General features: G+C 41.1%; 1 protein-coding gene across 1 annotated transcript; it reads right to left on the bottom strand.

Moving 5' to 3' along the window:
• Positions 1-17: 17 nt before the first annotated feature.
• LOC123973955 (follistatin-related protein 1-like) lies at positions 18-22630 on the bottom strand. Its single transcript, XM_046054356.1, has 11 exons — positions 22476-22630; positions 22280-22336; positions 9868-9969; positions 9650-9779; positions 7990-8022; positions 7559-7689; positions 5174-5292; positions 4718-4830; positions 3985-4095; positions 3791-3885; positions 18-1429 (listed from the first exon to the last, which is right to left on the bottom strand). The coding sequence occupies exons 1-11, from the start codon at positions 22476-22478 to the stop codon at positions 1388-1390; spliced, it is 936 nt and encodes a 311-aa protein (XP_045910312.1). The 5' UTR covers positions 22479-22630; the 3' UTR covers positions 18-1387.
• Between the last annotated feature and the right edge of the window lie 1533 nt (positions 22631-24163).

The following is a 24163-nucleotide window of genomic DNA, read 5'->3' as shown; positions in this document are numbered from 1 at the left end:
ATACAAAATGACAAAGCTTTGTTGTGGAGTATGGGCTTTATTGGCATACATACGTATTCCTTACAGTCTCTGCACTTTTAGTGTTTAGAATATAAAGATTTAGCTTGAACCTAGTAATGCAAATTTCACACAGACATATCAAGGATGGAATCACAAAGCACTAGTTTACTGCTAAACTACAGCAAAGCACGCTCGTTCTTGCAATGCCACGTGGCATTATAGCCTACGTGCAGGCAAAGGTAGAGACCTATACTGTTTGCAGGTCTAAGGCACCGATTTTTATTGTCAAATCTCCCAATGCACACACAGGATTTTAACAAATAAACACATTTAACAAACCACATTACTCTCATCATCACACTTTAATAACACAAGCAATCACACACACACACACACACACATTTATATGCACCCAGTTAGTGATGCGTCTAAGCTACTTTAGCTGACAGTGAGGCTAGTCCTTCTGTTAAGAGTGATTTGAAAGAACAGGTATAGTGTTGTTGCTGGGTCCAGAGTAATGTTTTACCTGGAGAATCATCATCAAACATTTCATCAAGACTTTGGTTTCAGTTTTCACCATGCTATATTCAGGTCAGGTCTCACTTAGGTGCAGTTGTGCTGCTCAACGCTGAAAAGATTAACCGAAAAGCACCAGAGACTTGCCTGAGCATAACATGGGAACAAGATGAGTTTCAACTCAAGCCAATAACATACTGTACATAGAAGCAACAAACTTACAACAAAATTATTACTTTCGCAGTAAGATGCAAACAATATTTCAGGCTTGTGATAAACTAAAGCCTAAGAAAGCCTGGGAGAAAGAAAGAGAAGTGTATTGGTCAAGTAGTGGTCCACTGTGGCAGTTCTAAATGGCATCAAAATCACAAGCTTTACCCTCTTATCCCAGCTTCTCTAACTAACTTGCTGACTGTAAAACTTATGAGGCTGTGGAGAAACATGGTGCACAAGGTTTTAAGTAGTCAGCTTTCTCTGTACCAAGACAGCTCCCTTATTTCAAGAGGTGGGTTCTCTAAGCCCCCCAGCCTAACTACCTTCTCAAACAATGACTTCCATATTCCAAAACAGTGACAACTTGACAGTTTTTCAGAATACCTGTAAAAATATAAGGATTGTAGTAAAAATAGCCCCAGGGCTAGTGTAGAGGCGCAGTAATACAATAAAATATGACAGTACTGAACACAAGGCAATCCTATTATACTCTTTGATTGCCCCTGAATTAAACAAACATCAACACAAACACTTAAACATTGTAAAAAATGTGTAATAATTAACATAGTAGAGAAACATGAACAACACATGGCCGCAAGGTAAATCAAGTATGGAGAAATGGCGATGGGGTGCATCCTCTCCTTCATTGCGTCCTTATTTAGGCCTCCTTTGTGCTGGACTTCATCTTCTCAACTGTTTCCTGTATTTAAAACAATGACAAGAGTTGACAAAAAAATGATATATCATTTAACGAATAAATGAATAAAATCACTTAAAGAGGTGGTATTGTGCTTTTTAGCTTTTCCCTTTCCTTTATTAAGTTATATATCTTTTTTGTGCATGTAAGAGGTTTGCAAAGTGAAAAAGCCCAAAGTCCACCACAAAGGGAGTTCCCATCTCTCACAGAAAGCACTGCTCTGAACTGCATGAAAACAGATTGTTTGTTGTCCAGCCGTTTCCCTTTCATCCCTGTGACGACACAGCAAAATACGCATCATAACGCTCGCTAAGCGGCTAGTCCGACACGCCCTCAAATACACGAGTGCTGCAGCACACAGTGACAAGACGTCTGCCTGCTGCCTCTCCTCTCCTTCCAAACACTAGCTACCCTCCAGGCAGTCAATGGACATAAAGTTGTTACTGTGACGTAGAGACAGAGCTCAGTTAAAACTTTAAGGATGAAAGATACTTTTGTTACAGATTAATAACTCACAACTCTGGAACTCTTGCTCCAGTCCATGTTGCTAAACTGGTAAGGGAAACATCTACAGCTGAACCGAAGCAGTTTTTATGGCTTCTCAGGGCCCTCCCAACTCTGCTTCTGATTGACTAGTAGTCCTTAACTAGGAACTGCACATGTGCAAGATCATGTAGAGGCAAGATTAATCACTCCATAGCTAAAACGAAGCTTTCAACACAAAGGGTGAAAAGAGAACTGCAGCAATGTGCAGTATGACAAATAAATATGGTGTTTTTTGAAAATTAAACCATGTACACCTGTTCTGGTACAGCCCCTTAATAAGATTATGAACCTGAAAATGAGCATAATACCACCTCTTTAATGATATAAGTACATATTTGTATAACCATCAATAAGCTTGTTCAGAGTTTTATTTTTATTTTTTAGAAGTACACATATCACTTGAATACTCTATCTATCCAAAGCAACATTGTGTTTTGGAGCAAGGTCCTCGTGACTGATTTTAGCACACAGCTGGTCACACAAATCCAAACATTTGTTTACATTGGCTTTATAAGCTGCCCTTCTGGAGTACAGAGTACATGACTTTGCTGACTCAGCCATGGCCTCAAGCCGAGCCCTAGTTCTTCCTTGTGAGCCTCATGCTCTCATAGGCATTATGTTCAGTGTACCGACACTACTTTACAGTACAGTATTTTTAGGCCTTTTTGAAGCCAAGTGTTTCTATCACAGTGTTGTACCTCATAATAGGCTGTTTAATTAATAGATTACATCAGTGATTCAGAATTGCACCACTATAATGTTAAAAATAACAAAATCGATGCAGCAGAATCAGAGATATTGTCTGTTTTATTCCACGCTTTCATCTTCCTAGTCAAAACCTGGTGCCTGCATTACCCACAATGCAACTCAACCCTTGACAGTTTGGTCTGAGATTTGGGTTAAATGATAGTAGCGGCTAATGTAGCCTTGAGGTGCTAGCCACAAGCAGAGCTTAGGAGTGGGCTACAGATGCCTGTAGACCAGATAACACTGTCTCAAGTTACATTACTTGAAGCAATTTTTTTTTTAGTAGTAGTACTCCCTAAGACCTGGAAACAGACTCTGATGTGTAATATCATTGGAGTTGCCCTTTAAGACCCTCTTCCCTAATTTCACCAATGCATATGATATTCACAGTTAGGAATAACTAACTACAGTATACGATTTGATGATTCTGAATCATCCATACAAATTTTTAGTTGAAGACATCCCTACCCTTCTACAGTCCATAATAAAAAGGAAACTGTTGGTGATCATTTGGCTCTTTTTTTCTTCCTATCTGCCCCTCTTTCATATCCATGGCCATTCCAAAGTTTTATCGATCTAATTTAGAAAATGTTTTTTCCACAGCTTTTGATTTATTGTTTCAATTTTCATGCCAGCAGTCATAAAGCTGCTGATACCTTGGCTCACTGAGCTGTGTTAAGTTGGTACACAGTGACATAAAAATGTACACCTACCCATCTCTGTGTGAATCGTTTTGTGCTAGCTGAGCAGTTTGATTTCAAATGCTTTAAGTTCAGAAACACATTGCAAGTAATCAAAGGTTATATCCAACAGGAATCTTAAAGCAGACACTTGGGATATGGCTTATATCAGTAATAAATATGGACCTTATAACCACATGGAATCTTATGAGCTGTGGGCTGTGATGGAGCTTTGAAATGTACTTTAAAAGTTGTGACTATGGTCAGGCGATTTGTCCTGAGAGAAATTCTGGTATGCACTTCAGAGCCTGACTTATCTTCACATTGATATGATTGATTACATTCCATTTTTTTATTGTTTACAGCAGTTTTCAGATTGCAAAAGCCAGACCTGGTGCTTGTTGAGTTCAGCCACACGGAGGTTCCACTCCTCCTCAGTCATCTCTGCCCCAGCATCTGCTGACTCATCCACAGTTGCTGTTTTGTCTGGACAGATAACAAAATAGTCACGGGGCATTTGTCTTAATGTGTGATTGATTTAAAAGAATAAATAGAATACAGATAATCTCCAGTATTTTAACTTACCAGTGCAGGTCATTGCAGTGCAGACCCAGTTGCCGCATGCACAAACACAGCGGTTACACTCTACCTGGGTCTCTGCTCCATCCTCATATGTCTCATCCTCCAAGGCACATTCTGCAGAATGACAAACTATTCAGCCAAAACCACAGATAATAGGCTGTGGCAGAATGATAATAGAAACAGCATTACACAGTAATCAATTTCCATGACCAAGATTCGTCAGCATTTCAAAATGCTATATAATTCATCCAGTAGCTTAATTTTAAAGTCACAGGTCTTTGGCAAGTTTTAGCTTAGAAATGAAAAGTCAGCAAATCTGCCGACACCAACACTAAGCAGAACTTTTGTGGCAAGCATGTGTATCAGAGATTTTTTAGAAAAGGAACACTGTATATGTGGAATTTCTAAACACAAACACACAAAGCAAGTCAAATGTGTGCATGTGTGTGTGTCTGGTAAATCTCCAGAGTGGAGTACTGCATAGTGAATGTTAGTTTTCTCTCCACTTCCTGTGAACTTTATCCTAGATATATCGGCGTCACATGACTGATCAGAAGTGACTACCACAAAACTCTGACTGTGTCTCAAGCTGTTCAGAAAAGAGTAGCAATTTGAGACTCATTTCCACAGTTTTCTGGGAGTCAGGACTGCCTGACTGAGCTTATGTCAATGCAACCATATACTGTATCTACTGGTGTGTAACTTTATGTTCCATTATGTCAAAGTATAAGCTCACTCTTCTCTGGTGGATTGAAGCCAGGCTTCAGGCAGTTGAGGAACTCATCAAAGCTCAACTTCCAGTCGGCGTTCTCATCAGAGAGCTCAATGAGAGCATCAACACACAGGCTCCTGTGAAGCACAAACATACGTGCAAATGCAGAATAAACATTAGCTGCTCCAAACAGTGACAACAGAACAAAAAAATAAGAATACTGTAGAAATGATAATTAGTTTGGAGTGTTTTATTCCACAGAGCACAGGTGTTTATGCAAGTGCGCGCTCCCACAGGAGGCCTTCAGTAAAGTTTGCACTACACTACGTTGCTTAAAATAGCACAGCAGTACACAGACATGGATCTGTATGTGCAAGCATTGCCACAGAAGAAAATATTCATAGAGTTTGAAGGGAAGTGAAATAGGGACACAAAATAAAATAATGCAAACAGTAGCAGTTTCCCCAAACTAACACTGACCTGAGCAGCTTGTTGCTCTCCTGGTCTGCGTAAGACTGCAACTCCACAACCGAGTCATTTTGCTGGATGAATTTGAGCAGCTCTGAGGAGTCCAGCTGAGAGTCACCATTGTCATACGACTGTAGGAACATGGACAGACGTGGGAAAGGCCCAGTTAACACATATGTACACAAAAACTGTTCATACTGAACTTTTATTCTGCATGATACAAACATTACATCTTCAGAGGGTCACACTTTGTTTTGATCAGTTTGTGTCATGTACATCTGTGTACTGAAAATATTACTCTGAATGAAATCATTGGTGTTTCTAAGAGACCGGTCAGTCCAGGCTGCCAGTAAATTTGCAGTCACTGCCAGAAAAAATAGCACACCAGTTGCCATGACAATCATGCTCTAACTCTGATGTTAAGTGGTTTCAATTTAATATGAGCATTTCAAGTACCAGCTCTAGCTACTGTATGTATTTATTTTGTAAAATTTTAATATTAGGCTCGATCAGAAATTGGTGTAGGAGCATTAAAGATTCTACTCAAAGTATTTTTGGCATACATCTCAATATGAATACCTATTCATTGCTCACACTGAATTACCATCGGAGCTGTTTGTTAACCTACAGGTAATACTGTCTCTGCATGGTGACTTAACAAAGCCTTTTGAAATAGTTTGGCAGTAATGGTGGTGGACCTTTCAGATAATTAAAGATATACACTCACCTAAAGGATTATTAGGAACACCATACTAATACTGTGTTTGACCCCCTTTCGCCTTCAGAACTGCCTTAATTCTACGTGGCATTGATTCAACAAGGTGCTGAAAGCATTCTTTAGAAATGTTGGCCCATATTGATAGGATAGCATCTTGCAGTTGATGGAGATTTGTGGGATGCACATCCAGGGCACGAAGCTCCCGTTCCACCGCATCCCAAAGATGCTCTATTGGGTTGAGATCTGGTGACTGTGGGGGCCATTTTAGTACAGTGAACTCATTGTCATGTTCAAGAAACCAATTTGAAATGATTCGAGCTTTGTGACATAGGGTATTATCCTGCTGGAAGTAGCCATCAGAGGATGGGTACATGGTGGCCATAAAAGGATGGACATGGTCAGAAACAATGTTCAGGTAGGCCGCGGCATTTAAACCATGCCCAATTGGCACTAAAGGGCCTAAAGTGTGCCAAGAAAACATCCCCCACACCATTACACCACCACCACCAGCCTGCACAGTGGTAACAAGGCATGATGGATCCATGTTCTCATTCTGTTTACGCCAAATTCTGACTCTACCATCTGAATGTCTCAACAGAAATCGAGACTCATCAGACCGGGCAACATTTTTCCAGTCTTCAAATGTCCAATGTGGTGAGCTCTTGCAAATTGTAGCCTCTTTTTCCTATTTGTAGTGGAGATGAGTGGTACCCGGTGGGGTCTTCTGCTGTTGTAGCCCATCCGCCTCAAGGTTGTGCGTGTTGTGGCTTCACAAATGCTTTGCTGCATACCTCGGTTGTAACGAGTGGTTATTTCAGTCAAAGTTGCTCTTCTATCAGCTTGAATCAGTCGGCCCATTCTCCTCTGACCTCTAGCATCAACAAGGCATTTTCGCCCACAGGACTGCCGCATACTGGATGTTTTTCCCTTTTCACACCATTCTTTGTAAACCCTAGAAATGGTTGTGCATGAAAATCCCAGTAACTGAGCAGATTGTGAAATACTCAGACCTGCCCGTCTGGCACCAACAAAAATGCCATGCTCAAAATTGCTTAAATCACCTTTCTTTCCAAATCTGACATTCAGTTTGGAGTTCAGGAGATTGTCTTGACCAGGACGACACCCCTAAATGCATTGAAGCAACTGCCATGTGATTGGTTGATTAGATAATTGCATTAATGAGAAATTGAACAGGTGTTCCTAATAATCCTTTAGGTGAGTGTATTATATGACCATGTGATGTGTTTGAGGAAGACAGATTAACCTGGAAACATTCATGACGCTATATACAGTTGTATATGTGTGCGATGTGTGCACTCTCAAATATGCAGCATATTTTTATGGGAAAGACCAGCCATATATATACTGCAGTTTAAACAAACTGTTCAAACAACCATCTGTGCTTGCTTAAATGTCATTCATGTCAGCCCATAGAGTGTCAGGGATCCTCCTCTGCAGGACAGAGATCCTCATTAAATTGAATTAAAACCATCAGCTGACAAGCTTGAATGGTCTGTCACATGAATAATTAGAGTCTGAGGCGGCTTTAGGAGGAGGTCGACACAGATAAATAAACCGGGGTATTCTATAAAAATATTGGCAAAGGAGCAACTGTGTGCACTAATAGAGACCAAGGTCTATTCTATCTGTCTGCAGTCCAACAGAGAAAAGAAGCCCACCTTGAAGTATTTCAGCAGGATTTCAGAGAAGTTGGATCCCTTGACAAACCAGCCGTCTGGGACCACCTCAGTCTGCAACCACTGGATCACACGACTCCTCAGCTCATTACGGTCAGCAGCATAGCACACCACTGCAGGGGTGATAATATTTCCATAGGTCCGCAGCATTAATGTATAATCCAAAGGATGAAATCTATCTTTTCAGCTATTTCATGATTGACCCCTGTCTCCTTCTGTGCATACCCATCACCCATCTGTGAACCATGACGTAAATCAAAAAATAACTCTGAAGTTAAAGTGAACACAAATAAAAACAATTACATTTGGAGTTTCTTCATATCTCATTAAAATTTTAAAGTCCTCAACATAAATTAATACATATATATTTTGACCAGGCGTACGCGCGCACACACACATACACACAAACTCACCAGGGCTGGCAGCTGCCTGCTCTCTTTTCTTCTCTAAAGGTGATTAAAAAGAGAGAAAGAATAGTACATTTGAGGCACATAAAAATCAATTGAACAGCATTGACTTGATTCAGATTAATGGAGATAAACTTGGCTGTCATAGAGCATTTGGCCAAAGGTCTGTTAAGATGATAGTGTGATAAAACTATTTTCCCTGACTACATTTTCTGCAACAGCTCAGAGCAATGTCCAGGCCAGCGGGGACACAAAGTGTGCAAGTGTGAACAGTGAAAGTTCAAGATAAGATGCTAATATTAAACACATTAATAGATAAGTCAAGGCTAGGAGTGTGAATGGAACGGCAGATTGTCTCAGTGACGTGTGGGTGGCCTTACATGGGTCACTATCAACCCGGTCACCTCGCATATCAGTTCCATGAATATGAGCTAGTTCAGAGATCACATGCTAATCAGTTCAATTACTATATACAGTGTTATCAGCACTTGCACCATCTGTCAGGTGAGCAAAATGCCATCCCACTTAAAGGGCACAAAACTGGCTTTTTGGCCTCTCTACCTCACACCTATAACAAATCAAAGCGTAGTAAGAATTTGAGATTCCCAATCTAATTTAATGTGTGTTCTGACGAAAATTGGTTGCACTGGGGTTCAGGGTCAGTAGAAAGTCCTGTTGGGATAATTAACTTGAGAGGTTACTGCCCATATTGGGCCAACGCTGAAATATGAAAGCAATAACAAAATTAGACTATAATATTTGAGCTTCCACCCTGCAAGTGACATTTGACTCCCAACAACAGAACACTTATAATGGCCGATTTACAGTTTCTTGGTCAATGGCATTAAAGGGTAACTTAGGTAGACCTGCAACTTCTGTGTTTTGTAAAATTACTATTTTTGTCATGGGAGTCTGGTGCTTCTGACGAGAGTGATACAGCAAATGTTTCTGGTTAAACAAATAAATTCTCTATTCAAAACAATTCTCTATGCAGTGAAATATTTTAAATTTGAATAAAAGAGAGCACTGGTATTGGATCATTGCTCGGTATCTACAGACTTTACATTACAGGGTTAACGTATTGGAATTGATATCAGGAGAAAAAAACTTTCTAACCTTCTGACAAAAAGATTCCCTGTGTCTCTACTTAGCAACACCAACTTTTACAGAATCAGAAAGCAGTAGCAAAGAAAAATGTAAAGGGTATTTTTAAAGGCTCACCACATTTAAATCATTTTGAAACATGTTTAGAATATCAATGTAAAATTGTAGGCACATGGTTTCTAGGGAAGGCCCCCTAGTCTTCCACTCTGTTCAGATTTGGCACCTCCTCTAGGCAAAGTGCCCCTCACTATCAGAACACTTCATTGCCCTTGATATGAACATCTCTTGATGATAACATTATTATGGTCTTAACCACACTTGGGGGTGTAATTTATTTGGATAGTAAAAGTCACCTTGGAAACCACATTTGACGAAACTAGCACCAAATTTAATAAGGAACTTCCAATCTCAACTTGGACAACATGGATGAGAAGTTGTTCAAGGAAAAGGGCAGTTTCAATTCCATGATAACTGGGCAAACTCCCATCTGCCCGGGAAGATTGTGTGATACAAATGAAAGCTCCAAAACAGCTATTAATGGAACCTGTGCTGCTGCTTGTACCTTGGCAGTGTCCATCGTGGGCCACCTGGATCTTCAAGCCAGTCAGACAAGCATCCCTGTGGAGCTCACAGTGATTTCTATAGGTCTTACCATTGCTGCCACACACTGACCTCTTGTGGGGCTTACAGCTCTGGAAAGAGAGAAAGAGAACGATAATGAAGTGACAGCCAGGAAAAGATTTAATCTCTCTTACATTCCTACTCTTTTCTCACACTCACCTCTATACACAGACAGCTGGGCTCCCCCTTCTCGGTAACAGCACACTCCCTGCCGGCCCCACAGAACACATTGGCACACACTTTGCTTTTGCTCTGCAGCTCCTGAAAGAAAGGAAAGACATTGCTGGCACTTTAGAAATACTGTTGCTTTCTAAAGGTTCCACACACAGGGCAGCGCTGTTGCCCTATTAAGAGGCCCATTTGTCATTGACCAAATTTTAAAACACTTAGAAAACACAAATGTATCATACTTTCACATTAAACTATGTTTATCAAAGCTGATCCTCTGTCACAGATTTAGAGATATGGTTTCCTCTTCACTGATGACATTCAAAATAAAGGCACACTGATTTAGCACTCCCTTTTTTCTGTTAGTCAGCAAGTTATCTCAAAAACTACATTACAGATTTTGTGGAAAGTTAGACCAAGGGCAAAGCAAGAATGATTAGTCTAGTTTTATGATGCCATTTATAAAGAACTGTATGCTTTGTCGTGCTAGCTCCTCAACTGTGAAATACAAAATACTTCTTTCCCTGAATTCCTTGGTGTAACACATATCTATCCATTTTCAATTCAAATTATTTTGTTATTATTTTACATATTTTATCTCTTACATATGTACGTGTAAGTGTGGCCTATGTAACACAGACTGATACTAAACGCAGCATTTAATTTCAGCCAAATCCAAGACACATGTATATATCAACTCTGAGCCATCCTGCAATGTTCTATGGCATTTTCCCTCTAGGTGGCGCTACCTTGCCAACATGCTTGATGATGACGATGAAGATGATGATTCTGACTTGAAAATTTGCACATTTCAACCAGTACAAAGACCTAATATTCCTCATCATAATTGAGATATTCTCCAAAAATGACGCAATCTCTCAATCAGCAGCATTACCTACCACTAGGTATTCTGATACAGATCTGGATCAAGATGCACATTCTAAAATGAAAACACTTCTGTTGTTAAAATAACAAATTAAGATTAATATGCTTCCTATGTGCTGCCTTATCTATGTTCTTTAGCACACCTAGTTCATGTTTTAGTGTCTGCACTTTCATTGAGGCCCCTGGTCACTTATGTTTGCCAGCATAGTTGCCATGTCAACGATGGTCAGAGTCAGCTCAAGGACCGACAGCTGACCATACTCCACTTAGAAAAGAAGGGAAGATGTCTTTTTTTGTGCAGGTTAAACAAGGCAAGGCTGCGGGTTTTTGTATTTGTATGTGAGTGCTGTGGGAACAATGAAGACAGAATTAAGACCATAAAGGCAAGCGGGATAAGACTACAACCAAGCTGTCAGCTTTAAAAAATCCTCCTTCGTTTTTGTTTCAGTTAAACTTTATCTTCTAATACACTTAGTCAGTCTAATTTTCTCCTGTTGACACTTCCAAGCCTTTGTTACTTTATCTTTTGCTTGTTTGTTGTAGAAAATTAGTTCAATGGAGCTACAAACCAACCAATCACAAGATGCCAAGCAGACTCCAAGAGCTGCTTTATAACCCTCATTACCTCCTCCTTTCCCTATTTGTGTCTTGTGTATATGTGTCTGGGTTTGTGTTTGTGTGTGTGTATAGGGTGTTTCCACATCTGGAGTCTGAGCTGTGTTTTCCTTTGGGCCCATTCCCATGCTCTGTGAAATCTTTTCTCCTCCCCGCTTCTCTAGACTCCCCTCCTCCTCCTTAAGCCGCTGTTTCCTGTAAGAGTCAGACAGAAAGTTGGCCTCCTGTGTATGAGTGCACATGAGCTGGCTTTCAAGCCAAGTGCGTTTCTGCATCCAGGTTCTGGTATGTAGGTTAAAATGAAACTTTTATTCTTGTGACCAAACTCTTATTAAGCTCACTAATGATAGAATACAACAAGATGGGAGGGGGGCAGTCACATGCACACATCACAGTGTTGCAGCTTTAGAGGAGAAGGATTGTGGGTTTTTAGTTCATTTCTATACACGGTTTAAAGAGACACACACACACACACACACACACACTACGAAGTTGAGGTCATGGAAAATCTTCAAAGCGATCCCTGTGGCTTTGAGCATGTTGTACAATTTAGTTTGTTAGACACAGATGGGCTGGAAGCCTGTTGAAACCTGTAGAAACCTTCAATGAGAACATGAATAATGGATAAAAGCAAAGCTCTGTCTGTCCATCTCTCTCTAAGTAGAATCAGGAGAGGATCCCTGGCATTTAGCTAATGAATACAGAGGCACAAGGCTCTTATTTCATCTGATTCAAGTGGATTGTTGCTATGGTGAGAGCATGTACAGGTTCCTGTAGTGGCAAGATCACAGAAGTGTCAATCAAAAGAGGCAAATGGAACCAAACCCCATAATGAGATCACAGATGAGCATGTTGTTCTGACTTTATGACTGACATAGACTAGAAAATTATGGACAAAGTCACTCTAATATCCCCCAACCAATGTTCAGCAAACCAGGGAAATAAGACTGCCTTATGTGGTCATAAATCATGCCTGCATGTAGCCTTCATTGTTGCCATTAACAGGAGTGGGAAGTCATGACCCATTACCTGCACCATCATTAAGTACACTCATAATTAAGGATATGGCATTTATTTATTTGGTTGCCTGGTGACCTCATAGTGACATCAAAACTCCAAGAGATGTAAATTAGTGCGTTTTAGAGGTAGGCAGATTTGATCTTGTTACTTTTGGAGCGAGCCAAATCAACTGTTTCCCCTCATTTCCAGTCTATTGGCTAAGCTAAGCTAACGGGATGCTGGTGGTAGCTTCATATTTACTGTCCAGTCATGAGTGGAATCAATCTTCTCATCTAACTCAGGGAAAGAAAGCAAATCTATTTACCAAAATGTCAAACTTGTCCTTGATGACCAGTTGACCAGTTTTAGAATGTTATTTCTCATTTTAGTGTGTAGATCATCATTGCATCATTTGTCATTCTATCTTTTTGTTTTAATAAACTAACTATGATGTAACTTGAGTTAAGAACACTCCTGTGCATATGGCAAGCAGTGATCAGAAAACTGGATAAGGTTGCCTGTTGATAACAATAGGTAGCATATTCACGTTTCTCAAAACCAAGATATGGAGTTATTCACATAAACAGGATCCTCCACAAACCCCACCATAACTGGGATACTAGAGAGCATGTAAACAGACTCATTAACCCAATCACCGTCTAAGCAGACATTAGAAAAATGTACAAATTCAGCACAAACAAAAACACACCCTCTGAGAGTGTCCTACTTAAATTACTTTTTTTTCACTGCAGCCAACACATGCTGCCTTATTTCCCTTTCTCCCATTTAAAACCAATCACAATAGCCGGAACTCTAATAAGTGACTGGTGAATCATGCCTTCATCCAGAAAGCTGCTTCAAGCCTAAAACTGATTTTATATATATGTTGTATACACACACACATTTCACAGCTCATTTTCCTCAAATCTTTTTGTCAGGAGGTTAGAAGTATTTAAAGGTTTTAAGACGATTAAAAGATTTAAGTGATATTTCTCAAAACCCTCAGTGCTTCATTTCCATCTTCCTATCTCTGAGTGGTGCCTCTCAATTCAAGTCTAGTGTACTTTAATTTCTCCTCTGCTGTAATTCTCTCTGTCTTGTCATCTTATTCCCAGTGCCATGCCCTTTTACGGCTGCAGAGAGGCATGCCACTGGGGCAAGACCTGCTTTGCAGAGCTAGATGGAAGTCGAAGGAGGAAAAAAGGTGAGCAGAGAGAGGAAGAATTAAAGGAGGAAGCTGTGCAGAGAGTCTCACTATTAAGAAACAGGTAGATGGTGAAGCTAAAAGAAGAAAGGCGGGGTTATACACGCTCTGAAGTCAATTTCTCCCTTGCCATGTGTTGAATGGCTCCATGCTGAGGCAGACTACAGTTAAAGGGCAATGTATTTTCACTTCAGTTAAAAAAAATGTCACTTTCCACACAGGCAGTACAACAGCAGCCGGGCTAAATCTGCCCTCACTAATACATACAAAACACATGAGAACATCTATCTGCATGTCTTTGTGCATCTGTCCATACACACAATAGTATGAGTAATAGAGCCCATCCACCTCTTAACTGTTTTGTGTTTTGTGCATATATATGTGCTTGTATGTCTGAGTGTGTGTGTATCTCGGTGAGCATCATTGATTTAGCAGACCAATCAATGCTCCTCTCCTGTGGGTGTCACTTTACAGCCACCGTGAATCCATTCCCACAATGCACCCTGCCCCTCATTAGCATAGAAAACATTGATTTACACGCTGCCATGGATATGCCCACAGTGACAAACAGCATAATGAAAATTACTTGAAAAACGTTTGTTTTAAATACTGAATTTAACCTTTCTATTAATTAATTGTACAACAATATGACTTTCTATGGCGATCAAGATCAGTTTAATCAGCTTGATCGGTTTCTTGGCCATTCAGGGCTTCATTTAATGCAATCCAATGTAACAGCTCGGGATTAAATCCTTTCATATTGAGCTTTTCTTGAAACTGTGTTAGAGAGGAGTTGATTCAGTGCTATGCTCATTGCGGTGGCTGAATCTTCTAGTGCTGCTGAATTACCCCTAACTGCATCACAAATAGGTGAAAGGTGGTTCAGCTTGAGTTGCATCAGCTTCAACAATAACTAAATATGATAAGCTGCATAAAGATACAAAGGGTTGCAGAGCTGCTGTATTGGATTTATTGGATGTAGCTGGATGTATCTATTAAACTGGCACCTCCGTGTAAAAAACACAAACATTTGACAAAATATTTTCCTCTTTCCCCTAAGGTACACTAAGTCTGATGAGTGTTTTTATGAATAAAATATTATGGCATTTGACAACTTGAAATATTAAAACAAAAAATCATTCCAGAAGGATGCAAGAGGATGGACATGTAATGATGTTTTCTATTCATTCTGGTTACTAGTATATATTTCAAGTCTGTATGGCAAAGAGGCTCTAGATCTCATTCACAGACCTGCTTTCCCTTCAGAATTTGCAACAGCAAAAACACTGCCAAAATAATGACTGTTGAACTGAGAAAAACAAAAAGGGTACGTGATTACAAGAACTAAAAACTGCTCAGATGTTTTATTTAACAGCTTATACCCCCAAACTCACAGTTATTCATCAAATAAATTATATTTCAAAACTCATTAGGGAGTTATAACAATGATGCTGACATGAACAGATGAGGCAGTCAAGTCAAGGCAGGCATTAAGGGTTCCAGCTGTGTTCTGAAGGCATTAATCTGACTCCTTTTAGAGCCTTTTTAGCTGGCCTTTATAATCAGCAAAATGTAAAATGTGTGCTTAAAACAGTATCGTTGATCAACATTTTGTTGCTCATGGTTTGCTTTACAACTACTAAGATATTATGTAAAGATGAGGGCATGAAAGGAATAGTTTGACATTTCTGGGAGATACTTGCTGACTTTCTTGCCAAGATTAAAGAGAAGATAAATACCACTTTCATGTATGTATTAAATATGGAGCAGCAGGTTAGCTTAGCTTACCATAAATACTGGAGACAGGGGAAAACAGCTAGCCTGGGTCTGTACAAAGATATGGAGGCCTACAAATGCTGGGTACAAAATCTAGAGTATAAACAGCAAGTTGGATGTGTCACATAAAATATGTAAAATCACACAGAGGACAGAGCCAGGATAGCTGTTGCCCCTAGTTTCCAATCTTTATGTTAAGCTAAGCTAACCGGCTGCTTGTTGAAGCTTCGGAAATAGCGAACAGACAAGACGGTGTCAAAGTTTTCATCTTACACTTGGCAAGAAAGCGAATAAGCATGTTTCCTTGTGTGCAATTTATACACGTAAAAACATACTGTATTTAGATTTGTGTGTGAAGTTTCATGCAGCTGAAAGCAGAACACTAATATTGTCTGTTTCTTACCTACAATGGCTCCATTGCCTAAATCATGTACTTCACTACTGCAGAGTTGGACTGACAGATGGACTGACAAATGCGCTCACAGCAAGAAGATCTCGCTCTCGCAACCTCAAAATGCAACCCAGTGTTTTACAAGCATGTTTTTAATTACAAGAGGGGCAAAATTGAAGGGAGAAAAAAGATGTGAAAATTAGGGATGTAGACAAGAGACAGAATCAGGCGGCAGGGGGGAACATTCCTGAGCTATGTTGTGCCTCAGCTGGGGTCTGCCAGAGTTCATTATGAGCCAAAATCTCCTCAGTAATTAGGTCAGAGTGGTGGCCCCTGCTCTCCCCCTCTCCAGCATTTCCCGCTTTCCCCCTGTGTTGCCTCTCCAGCACTAGGTTGTCCAACACTCGTCAGCTTCATGAGATGTGGGCTCACGCCAGGAGCGAAAAGGACAGTGAGGGCTCAAACTGGGCTCCTTCTGCCCATGCAGACCTCCCTCTCACTTCTCTTTCCATCTAAGCAGGCCTTACCAGAAGACAAGTGGAGCACAGCCAAAGAAGAACAAGAACCACTCATACTCCACAAGCTGTGCGCCAACTATGAACCAGTTTCCTTCTTTAAGGAATTTATTTCACAGGGGAGACACATAACAGACTATCATTGGCTCTGGTTTTCTGTAGCATTTGCCCTCAATAATTAAAGTGCCTCATGTCTCAAATCTCTAACTGTTTCTTCCTTCTGAATTTATTCATCTGTATCTTCTTACATATCAAATCAGGTTCAGTCTCTTCTGTGCTTGACAGCCTCTTGAGATCAGACATACAGTAGCACAGCCTCCACTGAGAAAGTCTTAGTTTTATTTATAGTATTTTACAGATTTATATGAGAATGAGTTGATAGTAGAACTGGCCGAATATGTCCTTCGAATAATGAGGCCAAAGAAAGACTAATTTGAGTGTGTCATAAAGATATGAGCTTTACGGGTGGTCCTAAACACTCTCTAGGGGGCCAGGTCTGAGATTAAAACTGCAGACACAAAGGGACCCTTGGTAACGACCAGTTTACACGGATCGAGCCTGTTATTCTTCTCCCTGTTTCTTATTCAGTGTCAAAGGAATGCACCAACGGACAGGATGATGTCACCCCGGTCTGCAGCCTCTTATTTTACACCCACCAGCCCCGCCGTTCAAGAGCTAAAATCTAACAACTACACCCTGAGAGAAACAAGAAGAAGAAACAAAAGGAAGAAAGATAAGACAGAAGGGAAGGAAAGAAAGTGAGAAACATGCAGTGAAAGTAAAACAGAGAGAAAGAGAGAGACTAAAGAAAGGCAGGAAATAAGTCACGGTCTGGGCAGAGCCACATCTGCTAGCAGTTAAAACGTCACCACAGAACATAAAATGCTATGAACGCAGCACCACCCTTGGCCTCCCCTCCCCTATGCACCCTGCTGACACTCTGCTAGGACAAAAATGTCCCCTGACCTACGTCAACCCCGTACAGAACCATCCCAGCTTAATTTCCCCGATCATCTACCCTACACTTAATTTTTTTCTGTATAAAGTAGGCCTTCAGATTCATCATCTTTTTCAACTTTAATGTCTGTCTTTCTCTTATTCTTGATCCAATAAGCTCACCTAATTTCCCCCAAATTCTTTGCTCTCTTTTTGTCTCCAGTCATTTTACCACCGTTCACTTCCCTCTCTCCCACCCCTACTCTGGGCATTTTTCCACTGCCAGGAAAAGGGGGGAGAAAGGGAGGAGGGGAGGAAGGGAGGAAGAGAGGGTAGGAGGGCCCATGCTACCCTGCCCTCTTCTCTGCTCCGTCTTTGAGGCCAGTATTGGGTCTAACGGCTGGAACATGTTTGTAGAAGGAAAAAGGAAGATTTTCAGACAGCAGGATGTGTTTGCAGAGTGTGTGAAGCAGCCATTTAAAATCTGCTCTGAGACCGAAACCTTTATCATGTCAGACTGTCAGTGTGTCCTGATACAGCCGTAGAATTTAATCTGGGACACAGACAAGGTCTCTTATCTTATTTTTCCCATAATTCATAGAAAACCTATGAGATTTCTCGTATGCCTGGTTCAACTTTGACAAATAAACACAAGATTAAAGTATCTGACAAAAAACACTATTCAATCACAGCTAAAACGAATAGTCAAATTGTCAATTGAGTCAAAGAAAATGTATTGACAAAAGATAATCAACTGACTATTTTTCAAGCAATAATGAAAATACTTTGTAACTGTTGATCATACTTTCAAACCATTAATTTTTGGTATTTCTACTCTGTATTTAAGCCCAGCATGTTCGGCTTTACCTGCGATGGACTGGCGACCTGTCCAGGATGTACCCCGCCTTTCGCCCAATGTAAACTGGGATTGGCTCCAGCCCCCCGCGACCCTGTACGCAGGATAAGCGGTTGACGATGGATGGATGGATGGATGTTCGGCTTTATATCGTTCCTAATACACTTCTCATACTTCAATATGCATTAAAGCAACAACAGGTCAATTAAATAAAGACTGCAATATAAGGGTGGAAAGCTCAGAAAAGCCAGTAAGTGGGCCTTTGAGTTTAGATTATTGTGTTACATACTGTTCTCAAAGGTCAGGAATCGACCAGAATGACTAAAATAGTGTGAGTGTGAGTTAAGCATGTCAGCTACGAGTCTGAGTGTAGTTACAGTACATCTTGGTAATAATATCAATGACTTATTAAATGTACTTTTACTTAAGAAACACTGAGAACGAAGTGCTTCTTCCACCACTATCAACACAACTAAGAAAAGTTTCAAATACTCACAATATGGAGACTGAAACAATGAAATGCAGGGCATTTGTAATGAAAAATCACTTTAGCGGTTAATCGATTATCAAAATCGGGAATTATTTTTCTGTTGATCGACTAATTGTTTCAGCTCTAAAAAAGAGAAGGTGAACTGGCACCCAACATTATTAAATCACTCACAAACTGAAAAAGTATATAAAGTGTAGCCTAGTTGTTTTGTTATTAAACAAAATTTGTTCTGAACACTAGATTGGTGGTTGGGTAATACAGCACACAGAACAGAATTGTATTATCTCACATCTCAGATCACACACATCACAAGAAAATAAATCCAGTTACAGAAACCACTTTGGAGTTAAAACTGTGTAAATGAGCCACTTTTAAGTCATAGCAGTTGTCAAGGCCTTCTGGTTAACTGTCGAAGAATTTAACAACAATTGAGAGAACAATGCCAGTTAATCACTCATCCCACAGTGACCCTCTTTCCGCCAAGCAAACTGCGTTTCAGATGCAGGGCCTGATTTCAAGGTGTGTCCTCTACACAGGCAGCTGGATGCAGAACGAGATGTAAGAGATGTAAATGGGTAGTATGCATATATTTATTTTTGACAATTTATCTTATCAGAAAGCTATTTATTTTTGCGCTGAGGTAAAAACGGAGAGTCCGTGGAATTCAAAACTATATTTTAACACGTGACACTAATGACGCTGATTTATTGCCTTTGACTGTGAGCTAAAAAGAGGAAAACAATGGGGAATTGTCGCCCTTTATAACCTGCATTCAGGGGGCATCACTGAGTCCCCTTCTCCTGACTGAACTGATATAAGGCTTGCCACTTGTTTAACATTTAGTATGCATGAGTAAGATAGTATGTTACATATTCATTATCTCTTACTCCCAAACTCTTTGAGTAGACTAGCGCTGTTCTTTGTCATTTGTGTGTGTGTGTGTTAATTCATGTGTGTAGTGCCTTTGAGTGCAGAGTGCCGGTAATGATAAGGCACCAGTACAGCTGCTAAGCTAAATGAGGACTCCTTTTAAGCCAAGCCAAGAGTGAAGAGAACACACTGCAGCAACATGAGACATAGTACACCCCCCTCTTTGTGTTTCTCTACCCCCTCCCTACACAACCGAGTCTTACCTCACCCCCAATCTCCCCTGCTATAATTGCATGACTGTGGCTCCATCTCCTTTCTGTTTTACATCACTCTATCTCACCGCCCTCTACAATCCCTGCGCAGGATCCATGACTGGATGTTGGGCTACAGTAATTAGAGCAGGCTGATAGAGACAGAGGACACAGCGTCCCCTCATGCTTATGTTCCTTCCACCTGGGCAGATATTTTTAGCCCACCTTGAATGAGAGAGAACAGGCACCAACATGGCAACATGGCGGGGGTGCCTGAGAGGCTCAATCAGGGTCGGCTACAGATCCAGGGCCTTAACGAGAAAACCAGCTTCTTCTTCTTCTTCTTCTTCTCTTCATTCTGTCTTCTTTATCCTCTCAACTCTGAGCGGAGAGGAGAGCTTGTCATGGTAGCCTTGTTGGGCTGACCTCCTCTTGACGTCTGTATTTTTCAAGATCTGGAGCCGGCGCAGATAACTAAATTAACCACTGTGTCATTCCACCCTGTCACCGTGGATGACGCTGGATAATACAATAACACTGCATGCCATATAAAACTGAAATATAAACACCTCTGTCTCTCTCTGTTTATATGCTGGTGTGTGTGCACACATGTCCCCTGAGGCTGCAAACTCTTATGACTTTCACTATGCCTGCATCATGACCTCCTTTGCATACCAAGCTCCTGGTGTGCTTGAGTAAGACTTTTATTATAAGATCCATATCTTGTTTCCAGCCTGCACACACACACACACACACACAGATTCTACACTTCCGACCCAGACCGCCCTGCCATACTACATCTCTGAGCTGCTTGTCTTCAAAGGCTGCAATTTCTCACCTCAGGAAGCACACAGGCTTGCTCCTTCATAATAAATCAGGAGTTTGTGTCCAGATTTTAATCACCTACATCTCGTGCCAAGAAATAACCACATTCACACACAAATAATCCTGTTTTTAATCAGTCTTCACAATGTAGGTTCATCACATTCCCTCCTGCGATAGCTTTGCTGCAACTTGTTGACCTCCTTCAGACAGCACACTGGAATGCAAGTTCAGGCCCTTCCCATGGCCAGTCAACAGGCCATATATTATCAGGGTAATTACCTCTGGAGAATAAACGTCTTTCTAATGCCTCCCTATTAACTTCGTGGGTGCGCTCAACACACTCTGCTGTGTGCTCGGGCTTTGCCATGCCATACCTCACAGATCACGGCCACGAATCCAATAAAGGCCCACACAATGGCACATTTTCCAGCCAGCAGGCAAAGGTAGGGGCAGCAGTGGAAGGTCAGCGGGGTAGGGCTAACATGCCAGGCTATATGAGTGATGATGAGACACTAAATGCCCATCTGCGTGAAGCTATAAAGACAGATTAGGCAGCAGACAATTGGTTTATCTTTGTGTTTCGCATTTGGCATGGCTGCAAGTGTTTCAAAGATCGATCCTCTAATTAGGCTACAGCTATTCCCCCTGTTTATTCCCTCAGCCTACTGTTGTGCAGGTCAACAGAGGTGTCAACACAAAGCCAGGTGTTCAACAGCTGTGTCCGGTGAGGTTGAAGCCATCAACCACCACCTGGTATGTGTGTGTTTGTGTGTGTGTGTGTGTGTGCTTCTATTTCTTGAAGGAATCATTTTTTGGGAAATGCGCTTCTCTCACAAACTTAGATGAGAAGATTGAGGCGGTCCCTTGGTGCCATCAGGCCAGCTAATCTAACAGCACATTATCTCTGTGTTTACTCGGAGCCTGGACTACTTAGCACCGCAGTGCGAGACCCATAAGGTGAGTATTCTCACAACCCTTGAGCACACTCGCCGCCACTGAGTACACAGACATACATTCGCACTGACTGACCACCCAAACACGGTGTTTGTATACCATTAGGGCAGCTGTCAGTCGGTGGAGAGTTTGGCACCTTAGCATCCTACAATACTGATGATGAGGGCCATGAAACTCCCAAGGCCAGCAGAGCTTGGGAGATATACACAAACACCAGCCTCCCTTCTTTTCTTTTCACAGTTGTCTGTCACTACTGTTAACTTCACAACTCCACAAAAAAGCAAGGAGGAGTATATCTGTATATATGTGTGTGTGTGTATATGTGTGTGTGTGTGTGGTCCCACAATATTGTTGTTTCAGGTTACAAAAATAACTATCAAACCATCTCATATGTGCAATCATTTTTAGAAATGCGAATGGTGTCCCTATTGAAAGAAACTGTCCCAGAGGCAATTTAGTTAAACTGTGAGTCAGATTGTCTCTACAATGAAGCTAATAATTGCGCCTGAGTGGCAACATAATTGGTTCTCCTTATGAAGATAACTTAGTCTAAGCTAAGGCTCTGTACACCCCAGCTGTAAACGTCTAATTTTCACCACAGCCCCATATTGTGTCGGATAAGAGGCTGACTCTGACGCTTTCCAGATGTTTTCCAGCTCCTCTTTGTGAGCAAAGCTGCTGTGACAGTAATGTTACTCCACACGGACAGCTTTGCGTGGAAAGGTAACCATGAGCTTAGTAAACATGTATGGCAGCATTTGGTGCTTAACTGAAACCCTACAAAGATTTTTTGTTTGTTTCAGAGTATCAAAAAAAGCCTTCTTGGCCAAACTTACCTCCGCGTTACAGACCGCTACGGCCAGCAGAAGGAGCACGGCGACACTTCGCGACATCTACACATTAAAAAAAGAAGGGAAAAGTCAGGTTTAGCGAAAGAGAAAGGCGGGAAGAGTTTAACATTTCCACTCGTCTCCACACCAGTTACTCAGCAGGTGGAGAAAACTTGAAGAAAAATGCAACTTTCAGTGTTACCATTTCGTAAAAAGCTGCTCTGCTCGGCTCGGAGGAGGAGGGGAGCTGGTCTGGATGTGTGTCGGGACAGAGGCGAGCAGGAGGTCCGTGATTTCAAGAAATCTGAGGAGCGCTGAGGAATGCGTGCCAGTCCGTCAGTCTCTCCTCCTCCTCTCTCACTGCCGGGGCCAATGAAAATGTCTGGATTCCTCGTTTACAGAAGAGTAGAGGAGGGGGAGGAACCGGGGAGAGTGAGGCTGAATAGTGTGCGCAAACGTCTAAAACGTTACGCACCTCTTTAAAGGCTGCTGCCTGGATTATATTCATGCACAGTTTCATCACTACCACATTATCATCCACGCTGATCCTATAGAAGATAATTTCAGAATATTTCGCATGCCATTATTTTCTGTTGCCCTAAGAATACAGCAGTTGCTTTCTACTTAAAATCACCAATAGTCAAGTTAGTTTCACCAGTTAGTTAAAACTGTGTTAGTTAACCTGTGGCCACTAGGGGGCAGAAGAACTCCAATCCAAGCTGACAGATGCACATTCTAACATAAAAGAGTTATGCATCAAATAAAGCTTGAGACGGACCCTGTGTATGTATTGTGTCAGTACTGCAGTGGTAATCTATCCATGTGGCTTTCTGTTTGGGGAACTAAATACAGTGATCCTTCCAGTGATTTGGAACAGGGCTCCACCGGAGATAAAGGCACCACCTTCTAGATTTGCTGGCTCCCTCTCACCTTCCCTGCAAGCCGCTGCACCGTTTTGGTTTTGTTAAAGGGTCACTATACTTTTACACCACAACACGTGACATCATGTTCACATATCCACACCTACTGATGCTGCAGACTAACACATCTAGTTGAAGTGTTATTTCCATTTAGTTTGCATGATAGTAAACACCGTGCACTTCAGGCATTGTGTCTTTCCCACGTTTATCGTGGCCTTTGAGCCAGGTTATGACAAGCTATTTCAATTTACAAACCAGCAGACATGGTGCATCATTACACTCCTATTAGATTTATATTGAAATAGTATTTCTGTATTTCTTTATCAAATATCTGGGTCTCCTTATGTTCAGCATTCTTCGCCAGCTAGTCTTTGACTTTGTAGCCTAGCCTACTTGCATAGTGTATACATTTCGACAGGGTTTTGTTGTTTCAAATCACACACGGCTGTTGTGCACTTATCGAAAATGACAATGCATCATTTGACCACTTGTTTTTCTTCTTCTTTTTAAAAGGCAAATTGCAAATTACAGCAAAATTAACCCTACAAACATACTGATGGCTTCCAAGATGGTGACCATTGATAATGAGAAGTGTCCAGCTTTCCACACTCAACTTTTTGACCGTTATGAGTACACCATCCGAGTACTCTAGAGCACTGCAGTTTTCCATTTTGTCAGTGTGAACACACTGATGCACTCAAAAGTGTAGGTACAGCAGAGAAGAGGTTCCTAAAAAAGAATCTAACAGTACCTTAGATAATGATATAATCAAGAAATATCCCTGCTGTGACACTGTTCAATTTAAATGCCCGCAACCTGATGGTATGATAAAGTGCTGGAAAATTGTTTTTGTTTGAGTTTTCCCAAATCTACTCTGATTTAATTTGCTCAGGACCAATTTACCATGCAATGTGTAAATAGTATAAACAGAAAATGTCAGGAGGATCAGTTTTGTGATTTTAGTTTTCAG

The sequence above is a fragment of the Micropterus dolomieu genome, linkage group LG07 (assembly GCF_021292245.1).
Source record: "Micropterus dolomieu isolate WLL.071019.BEF.003 ecotype Adirondacks linkage group LG07, ASM2129224v1, whole genome shotgun sequence".
In the NCBI taxonomy this organism is placed as follows: Eukaryota; Metazoa; Chordata; class Actinopteri; order Centrarchiformes; family Centrarchidae; genus Micropterus; species Micropterus dolomieu.
Note: the sequence above shows the minus strand (reverse complement) of the source record. Positions and strands in the feature narration are given on the sequence as shown.

Excerpts from the sequence above, each read along its gene's own strand:
- LOC123973955 (XM_046054356.1), bottom strand. Across the intron at positions 8,023-9,649 it reads CCACGATGGACACTGCCAAG|AGAAGAAAAGAGAGCAGGCA; the intron begins GTACAAGCAGCA and ends AATCACCTTTAG. Across the intron at positions 4,096-4,717 it reads CTTCAATCCACCAGAGAAGA|AATGTGCCTTGGAGGATGAG; the intron begins GTGAGCTTATAC and ends GTCATTCTGCAG.